Raw genomic sequence first — 10459 nt, forward strand, 5'->3', positions numbered from 1 at the left:
CTATAGAAGCACTACCCAGAGAGAGAAAACAAAGGTAAGCCAAAAAAGGGTTTAAAGTATCCACCACTATTTCATTAGCCCTTGGCTCTGCTCATGTTCCTTCAGCTCAAATCCTGCAATTATTCACTTGATTTTAACAATAGAATACAGAATAGGCAGTGACATTAGAGCTCAAATAAAGTCATCTAACTCAACACACAGTATTACAACTAAATTAGAAATTTTAACTCACGAGAATTACTTTTTGTTGTCTACCCTCTTCAATACTACTTTAGAAAATAAGTATTTCTGGGTTATCAAAGGGATTTTGACATGGATGCAATGGAAAATGTTAGTCCACTCTCCTTTGGCCCCAAGAGCTGGGATAAAAATCTCATGATTTAATCATTCTGAATCTAAGTGGCTCCTCTGAGATAGGGCCAGATGTAACCAGCAGGATTTATAGGGTGTAAAATTCAGAATGGATTAGGAAAGTATTTCTGTGTTCAGCCCAATACATCCTAAATCAAAGCCCCCTAAATGGACTAGAGCAATCTCTGGCAGGCCTAGTGGGGAGGTTGTCATGGTAACTGACTGGCAAGCCCAGCCAGTGGAATGTGCATGCAAACAATGGAGTGATAAGAATGTGTACAGAGCAGCATATTAAAAGCTGCTTCTCTGCTCAGGTACAGTGACACAGAAGTGGAAGTGTGAAACTGTCACTGCATTTTTTTTTTTTAAAATATATACCTTCTTGCAATTCTGGTGGCTCATTTGAAATTTATCAAAGTGTCCTTTCCCAGATGTTGGTAAAAACATTGCTGCTGATAGATAACAGAAGCTATGGAAACGTCACCACCAATAGATACAATGCTATACAAAGCCCGGGAGGGCTGTTAAGCTAACACCACTGAAAATTTCCTAGAGGTTGAAGCTCGCTTAAGGTAAATCCAATGATGATTTAGTGCCACCTTGCGTCCACCTTTATATACTAGAGTTTTACTAAAAGCCCACCCTCAAACCTTTCACTGGGCAGACATGGAAAAAGTTGGAGCTAGACTGTGTTGGAGTTTGGTGATCCCTTTTGCAGCAGAATATATGCACATGAATTAATTTTTTAGAAAATGAAAATTAATCATTCAGGTAGAATCCAAAATGGGGAAATAAAAAATGCCAAGTAACACCAGTCCTAGGAAAGATTACAAGAGACAACATGGTGGGCCAAGGGTTGAGGGAAAGGACAGCAAAGACAGATTCAGCGTTGAGGATTCTTAATGCTGCCATTACTAACTCTTGCCAAAGGATTAGTTTTATTCTACTGAGCCATGCTGGTGACATAAATGAGTCAACAGAGAAAAATAGCATGTAAGCATCACCAATTCTACGTTATTAGGTTGGTGCAAGAGTAATTGCGGTTTAAAAGGTTAAAAATTGCAAAAACCGCAATTACGTTTGCACCAACCTAATTTAACTTTTGTTAATGGCAGCAAGATGGTAGCATTTGCTCAGATGCCACCTCATGCCTTCTTCTCATCTCTCACGCAAACCAAACCCAGCACCCACTACTGTCCCATCATCATTGCATCAGCAATCAACACCATAATCAAGTCCCATTTTATTTCAGCAGAAGTATGAAATGACCAACATGTGTTTCTCTGGGTTTCTTCCAGGGTTTGAGTTTTTTGAAACCAGTGCCAAGGATAACATTAATGTCAAGCAGACATTTGAACGCCTTGTGGATATCATCTGTGACAAAATGTCAGAGAGTTTGGAGACTGATCCGACCATCACTGCTGCAAAGCAGAACACAAGACTCAAGGAAACCCCTCCTCCACCACAGCCCAACTGTGGCTGTTAATGTCCTCACACACACAGGCAGCGAGCTGTAGGGGGCTTGGTTACCAACAAACAGCATTTATAAGTGGTCAGTGAGCCTTCATTTATACTGCCTAATAATTATTTGGGGGAAATCTTAGATGCCAATGGCTAGTATATGCATTGAATTCCTGGGAGATTCCCTGTGTTAATATGTGGCAAATATGTGATCTTAAATTTGTAAGGACTATCCATGTATACACATCTGGTATTTGCATGTGATTTGTTATTTGTCTTCTAGGCTCTTTCTGTTTCAGATTTCTTCTCAGATCAAGCTACTTCGGGGACTTCAGACTATAATTTTACTACAACTGACTTTTGTGCCACTGGTTCAAATTATGTGATTCACCTGTAGGGATGGTAACCAAGGAATTGTTTGTATCGGGATGGGGAAGACACAGAGAGGTCTCAGGAGACATTATTTGCTTTACTCTTAATTGAAAATCAAGTGGAAATATTACTCATATTTCCTGAATAAATGACCAGTTTTCTGGTCAGTTTACTGTTCAGAAAATATGTCTATTTTTCAGTGTCATTAATAACTGAGGGTACAATTGACTATAAAAAATTGAAATGTTGTGGTTAAGGCCCTTGCAAGTTTCTAAGAGGTTATATATACCTGAAAGGAACTAGATTTAATCAATCTTAGTTTATGTTTAAATAAGGACTACACCGACCCAACATTGCTCTCTCCACTGATTCTACCGAATATTCTGAATATTTGAGGCACTGACGAACTGAGAGGTATCTGCTGAATGTTGTGCAATAAGCATTTTGACCAACAAAAGTGTGAGTAGCTGTAGAATGCTAAGGCCTGAGTGCCTCTCATTTCCTTAATAACTAGACCCCATAACATACACTACCGTCACCACGACTTTCTAGGACCATCACCACCTCTTGGAATAGAGATTAAATTGAAGCTTTTAGAGCCCCTCTTACAGGATACAGGCTTCCCCCAACCATTGCCTCTGTTCACACCTCAGCTAAGTTCATTTACCTAATAAGACGTTATTTAAACAGTATCTCAATGGTTCTCAGGTTGAGGAAAAGAATTTTCATCTCTAATCTTTTTCAACCCGGGTATTCAACCTAATTCTGAAGCATATCCCCGTTCTGTAAGTCTTTAAACAAGCTTCAGTTACTCAGAGAATATACTCTTGGGAGCTGAGAGTTACAGATACACTTGGGGATGCCATTAGCAATTTGAGAGGAGGAAGGAAACCATGTGAACACCAGGTCTTTTCTCCCACATTTTCCGAAGACCACAGATGAATAACAAGCAAGCAAATGCCACCAGCTATTCTGGCAGCACTAAAGGAAAACTTGGCATCAGTGTCACCACCCGACATTGCTTACAACTAAGACTTGCAGAAAGCAGCAGGCACAGAGTGGCAGACTTAGAAGGATAGTCCTGGTAGGTGAATTTCCCCTTTTTGGTGGTCGTATTACAGATGTTTTCCTTTTTTGAAAAATAGAGAATCTTCCCATGAAATTAAGGTGGAGTGTAAGTTTATTGGGCAAAGATATTGGTAGAGAAACATGCATATGTCTAAAGAGATTTCCGGGGAATAAAATGCCTACAAGTCAGGGAACTAGGTCACGTACGTTATTAATAAGTTAGAAGATGAAAAATCACAAGAGAGCATTTGGGATGTTTTAAGCATATCCATGTTCTTTCTCACATCCTTAGCTTAAGATCCACTAATTAGTAATAAATTTTCACTTCAGCAACCTGCAAGACAGGCCTTAGCTTAGTGAAGACAAGAAAACATTAATGCTTTATTAGATTTAACGGGAGCTTCAAAAATTACAGAAATTAGAGTGAATGGAAAGAGAGATGGTGGGGGGCATCAAAGCAGATTTGTTTACAACAATAGCCTATTTGCGTGATATTGTAATATTTCTATAACCTGAACTAGGAAATGGCCATGTTAAATGATGTAGTTGTTACTTTTACAAGCTAATATGAAACAATAAAGCCAGCCCCCTTCCAACACATCCACACAGATCTCAAAGGCCTAAATAAGATGTTCCAGATAGCTTTTTCAGAAGGACCTTAATATGTGTATTATTGTAAAATGGAAAGCGTTATTGTAAAATGGTAAAGCAAAATGAAAGAGGGTAGAAAAGGGAAGGGGAAGAGATGAGTTTTGCTCTCTTGTAAACCTTTTCCCTGAAGAACTGATTGCTATTGAAATTAATTGGCCCTACAGACCGGAAGAACTAAACCAAGTGTCCACTTACCCAGTATCCAACATGCCAAAGTCACATTACTTTATGCCAGTCAGGGGAGGTGATGAGGCGACAGCCTGAGTATCATTGCCAAGGAACATTCAATAATTTATTTTTCCAAACACCCATGGTAATGAACCCTTCCTAACTGATTCTCAGTTTCGAAACTCCCACCCTGGTGTGAAGTTCATCAAGTGAGAAGTTTCCAGAGAAGATTGCCACAGAGCTCAAGTGAATGAACACCTATGTTTCTGCTGTATATTCTCTATTCCTAATTTCATCAAGAGACCCTGGCTTTAAAATCAAATTTGGCAAAAGAGGAAACAGTCACAGGTTAACTAAGTGAGCTTCTATTATCAGCATCAAGCTATATTACTTACAAATTATAATACTGCAGGTCCAAGGTTTTTCGCCTTCCGCACACCCACACACAACCACACACAATACCTCCTACATTCTTTCCACCTGCCAACTGCTTAAATAACCAACAGGTCATTTTTACTAATGGCATTTGCTAATGGCATAAATGTGTATTCAAAAGAACAAGACACCTTAAAAATATATGCTTGTTAACTTGTAAATTTTAGACATCCATTTTTTTGTCTTTGATGTCATTCAATTAGTGTTTCAAGTATGAATTTCTCTTCCTTCGCCACCTATCGCCTCACCACCCCCCTCCCTCCAATTACTAATAGAAACAAACCTTGACTGTTTTGAGGAAGTACTTCCAAGAGCTTTGGTTTGGGTACATTTCATGCTGTTTCTAATATCATCGAAACATTGACTGGAAATTATTTCATCAAATAGCCATCCACAGAGAGGATCTGCATTTCAGTTTTTTGGGGATATGAATGGATGTAGAAGGTACCTGAAGTTTCTTAAGTCCTGAAGTGGCAGTTTGCAAGCTAGCATCACACCTACAGGCTAAGAATGGCTTCAGGACAGTGACTTAGTTCATTGCTGCTGCTTCCATTTCTGCTGCTTCCACTGAATAGCTTCGGTTGCCTTGATGAATTTCTAAAGACTATCTGAACAAAGGGTTCTTTTTTTATTTTTATTTATATATATATATATTTCCCCCCCTTTATCCCGCCTCCTTCCACCCACTCCGGTTCAAGCCATTGTTTCTGTCTAATTGTGTAGCACACAGCTCTCACCAGCTGAGACAGCCGCTTACGCCGGCTACTCTGACCACCGGCCGCTTATGGCAGCACATAGCCGCTCTCACCAGCTACCGGCCACTATACAGTGGCCACTGGCCAGTCATGGCAGCACACTGCAGCTTGCAGCAGCCCAGCTCCAGGGAGAGCTGTTGTTCACAATCTTAGCTGTAGAGAGTACAGCTCACTGGCCCATGGGGGATTCGAACCAGAGGCCTTCAGCGTTAGGAGCACGGTGCTCCAACCACCTGGGCCACCCGGCCAGCCCGAACAGAGAGGTTCTTATAGTTCCTCCTTCAATTCACTTGAAGTCAATATCCCTTTGCTGCCTACTAAGTAAGTGCTAAGATATTTATTTGGAAGGAGAAGTATGATGATGCCCTCAGTTGTAGCAGGAAGTTGCAACATTACTATCATAAACATGAGGTATAAATTCTACAAAATTACAACTCAAATTATGCAACACATTTGTATATTCAATGAACAAATACACATTTCACCTACTTTACTTTTATCTATAGTTTTTGTTCATCACATTGGTTATTTTTAAGGAACCAATTCAAACTTCCAATTTTAAATACATCTCTGCTGACAATAGACTTCCAGGTATGCAATATTCTTTCTAAAAAGTAAAATATAGTCCACTATTAATTGAACTTCCATGAAGCAACATTAATTTTGGAGCACGGGAGTTGGCAGTCAGTGGCTCATTGTAACGTAGTTTATCCAATGAGTATGTTAGTGCTCGGTGAAGATGTCCTATGCCATCCTTCAGACAGCGTGTGACGTTTGTGGGACTATATAAACATGTATCCATACTCTACCAAGCTATCTCAAGGCTGAGGTGGTAGCTGCAGGTGAAAGACGGAGATAAATCTTATTTTAAAGTTACAACTAAAACCTTTCTAGACCAAAAATTGTCCATTCACAATTTTCACATACTATCGGAATTCTCAATCAGCTATTTTTGTTGTGGCATATTGGGAGGTGGCCTGTCTTTCTGTCTGAAGAATCCTCTCTCTCTACATTATATTTTGCATGACTGGAACTCTTTGTTCCTTTCTGTGTATACTCACTCAGTGTGCTATGTCAGGTTGCCACGTGAGCAACTAGACCCATGCGGCCTTTCTCACCACCCACTGGAAGATGCAACCTCTACAGCTCTGCTTAGCCTTGCCTGTTTGTGTATACTTTCCGTGCTTTAATAGTTTACCAGTAAAATGCTGAAGTCTTGCTGATGAGCTGAGCCATTAGGGTCAGCTTTTTAGAGTCCTTTATAGTTTAGGTGAACTTTTACCAAAGCCAGTTAAAGACATAAATCATTTCAATTCTGGGGTGAATTGAAACAAATTGGGTAAAAGATGAAGTTTCTGACCAGAACGAAAGCATCTTTATCCTTACAGTGCACCTAAAGGGCTCCAGGTTCTAGAAATGCAGTCTCCCTCAAGGGGGCAAAAACAGGTCTGGGGGATTTATCTAAACTCTAGCTACTTATTGTTACTGGTCTTTCATAAATAAATATAGATTTTTCTTCTTGAAAACCTTTTCAGAAATGCTTGGCACTCCAGTCAAATAGTTCCCTTTGAGAGATTAAAATATTTACATTTGGGCCACACACACAGTGTTGCCCCTCCCAAAACATATACACGTGCACACACGGACACCTTTTTTACGAAGGAAAATTTCCATATATGGTGCTTTCTCAGTGCTACGGAAAAGGGAGCTTTTGCTATCTTTGAACTGTAACTCACATTTTGTTTAGAAAGTTCCGCAAAATAAATTATTCTCACTGATCCGTGTGTTTGTGCACATAATTCCCATTAAAAAGAGAGGATAGAGAGAAAATGCATTTTGCAAACATTCTAGACAAAAGAAATTATTTCAAAACCTCTGTCAGAGCTCGAGTATTAAGATCAGACCATCTAACTAGTGGACAAATCAAATTTTCCATTTGCAGTTCTCTTTTCTACTTCCTGATTTCTTTCTATAATTTCAGTGTTTTAAAGTACTATCCTCACAGAATGACAGGACCAAAATAGGAAATGACACTCAAGTTTCACCATTTACCTCCCAGCAGTACTATTATTGGTGGAGTTTCCACCAGTCATTACTCCTTGAAGTGAGGTTTGGGGTTACCTGTGTATTTCATTCACCCATGTTCATATTTTCCTTCATCGTGGACAATTGAGAGTTGTGTGTGACTTTATTTCTTAATGGAAATATTTCCATATTCATGTTTTTGGGGACCAGGCATTGCTTAGGTTCATAAATGCTCTTCTTAAAGACAGATGGCACATGAGCGACCCACACTCAGCCTTTCAGGGAAGTGAGCATGACACATCTGTCTAGTGGTTCCATACTCCTCATAAAAATGAAGTCTGGGGATTGTTTGCTGTATCAGTATGATGGTTTTCCCTGTATTGTCTCATCAGCCCTAGGATGTGTGCTGAATGAAAACTTCCTGTAATTCCTGTTAATATATTGTTAATGTCAGACGTGATGTGATACCGTTGGACTGTCCAAATGTACAACTACTTAATGGTGTTTGTGGAACTGAAATGTCTTAAATGTTGCATGAAATATGTTATAAAAATAGATTTGTTTTCTATTTTTCAAGACCTCAGAATTGAGGGTTCATGGGCCAATAAGTGCAATATTTAATGACTTACTCAGTGTATATAAACTAGTGTGAAAGAGTGAATTATAATGAATGTGTGAGATGCTTTGGATGGCGTGACTTATTCAAATTATTTCTTGTAGCTGTATTTGTCTAGTGGTGCAGTTTATACAGTAAATACCTTATTGGTGTCATGTGAAACTCTTCTGTGCCTACTTCAAAGTACTTTTTCCCTATAAGACCAAACATTTAATATCTGCGAATATATGTCAATTTTGGCTTTTAGAATTGTGAATTTTGTTTTCAAGATAGAATGATTGTTAGTTTATTTCATATAGGCATTCCTTTGTTTAAATTCTCCTTTAGCCTCTTTTAAGAGGCTAATTTAGATACCTAAGAAAATGTATGCACATAAGGAAAAGTCATTTTTATTCTTCTCAGAAATGTTGATCACATGTTCTGTCTACTAAGAATTTTCAACACTTGTATTTGCATGTATATTTTATTGTAACTCAACCTTGTATTTTGTTTGCAAATTTAATACTGTCAACCCTGGGGATCCTAAAATATTGATGTCTTTTTAGGTCATAGGTAATGTTATATTCACTTCAATTCTCAATTGTCCACACCAGTGATAGAAGAGAAACAAAAGTCAGAATCCTTAACTCGCTTTGGTATATCATCATAAACTCATATATTCACCCTCAGCCCCCCTTGTTAATCTCACAGTTGGTGTCCTAACACTTCACTGAGATGCAAAATGAAGTAATTAAGCCCTGTTGCTGGTTTACCAAAAATAGAGTTTATGTATATGCAGTTTAAATTAGGTCAACTACCTTAAACTATTTGCCAGTTCAATTCTTAAGGCAAAACATTCATTTAACATTGTGCTTTGCCCTTGCAGTTAATTAGCAGAGTAAATCATGATACCCTTAGAAAGAAAAGTTGAGTTGTTCACTCAAAATGAGAAAGAACAAGCAGTTGCTTTTAGATGGCATGGCCATCTGTACATCATGTGAAGCCTTCAGTACTCTCTATGGCAGTTGCCTGAAATGGACATGTGAGGATGTGCCAATCATATTAAATGGCTTTGGGCTACCACCAGTGGTATGTGCCCCTATTTGAACTGTGATAGCCTGAACTTTGTACTCAGCTCTCAAATCCACTGAAGAAGTCAGGTGCAGGTGGGTGAAACAGAGAGATTAGAGATGACTTTGTGCCAAATTAAAAAAAAAAAAAAAAATGTAAGCAGGAAGCCAACATTAGAATAATAATTTCAGAGTGTGTTTAAATGTTTAGTTAGTCATTACACAGTTATTGAATACCATGTGCTCAGTGCTGTGGGAATCAAAGATGGAAGAGGTATGGCTCTGGCCGCTAATAAGCTTAATGACTGAAGCAGGAGGGAAAAAAGCCAGGATACAATCTAAATGCTAAGTTATGTCAGGATATAGGAGCACAGAGAATGGGGGGCCTATAGGAAATGGAAAAGTCAAGAATGGCTCCACTAAGAGGTCAGATGTGATCCCAGAAAAAAAATTAGATATGAGGATTGTGCCAAGCGAATGCATGGGAAAAGTCACAGTATGTTACCTGTCAATGGAAGGGTGACAGAGCTGCCAGCGATAAATCATTGTTTTTCTCTAGAGAGCAAACTGGTCCTCTGAAACCCATCAAATTATCCTAGTTTATTTCTCTTTTTGTCCCCATGAGGAAGACAACTGCAGCAACATCATATTTCTCTGTGCTGAGCAGCCCCAGACTTGGCCACAAAACACAAATTGCTTTAAAACCACATTAGAACAGTTGATTTAGACATTTTGCCCATGTACCAAACCACAAGACATTGTTTAATCCAATGTCAACCAGGCAGATGTGTACCCAGAGATGTTCCTGTAGTTCCATGTTTCCCATAAAAGGCGTTGGGAAGTGCACAGATGAACACCTTCCTTTGCAACCTGGCACGTTCCTCCCTTTCTCAGTGACTGCACTGTGGAGCTCTTCTTGAGAAAATATTGAATAACAGCTTAATGCTTTTATATAGTGATCATGATGTGTAGTTGAAAACTACTGCTGTGCAGCAAATATCGTGACTCTTCATGTGTCCACAGGAGCTCTTGTCTGGGTTTAAAGCTATAAAGTGTATTCACATTGTGAAGTTTTAATTCTCCTTATTGAAATTAATTGTGTAAAAACTGTATGTGCTCTACTAGGTATTAAGTTTGTATGTGAATTCTGTATAGAAAGTGGTTTTTGTTCTTTGGGTTTATCTTGTTTTATTTTTTAGAGATTACAATAAATATCTAAGAGACTATATTCCTGAATTTCTCCGCCTTAGTCAGATAATTTTTTCATCTCCCTTCAATTTGTATTATTTTTAGTCCTAGGACACCTATTTCTGTTTCTTGTTACCTTCTTCTTTAGGTACAATGCTGAACTTAAACTAGAGACAGAGAGTGAATACATTTTATTTAGGAATAAGGGTTTCCAACATGTGAATTTGGACTGAGGCATAGGAGTGAATTCCAACACTTACAATCTTTTAAGGTAGGTAACTTTTTATACCTGACTGCATTCACAAAGCTCTTGGTGGTAG

General features: G+C 38.7%; 1 protein-coding gene across 2 annotated transcripts in view; it reads left to right on the forward strand.

Moving 5' to 3' along the window:
* Positions 1–10179, forward strand: part of RAB3C (RAB3C, member RAS oncogene family) — a 229463-nt gene extending 219284 nt beyond the window's left edge. For both annotated transcript variants that reach the window (XM_019743363.3, XM_019743361.3), the window contains exon 5: positions 1650–10179. In XM_019743363.3, the coding sequence (XP_019598922.1) occupies positions 1650–1837 (188 nt within the window). In that variant the 3' untranslated portion in view covers positions 1838–10179. The remainder of the gene's footprint in view (positions 1–1649) is intronic.
* The last annotated feature ends 280 nt before the right edge of the window (positions 10180–10459 follow it).

This window comes from Rhinolophus sinicus, chromosome 3 (assembly GCF_057876585.1).
Source record: "Rhinolophus sinicus isolate RSI-liver-muscle chromosome 3, RSI-T2T, whole genome shotgun sequence".
NCBI lineage: Eukaryota > Metazoa > Chordata > Mammalia > Chiroptera > Rhinolophidae > Rhinolophus > Rhinolophus sinicus.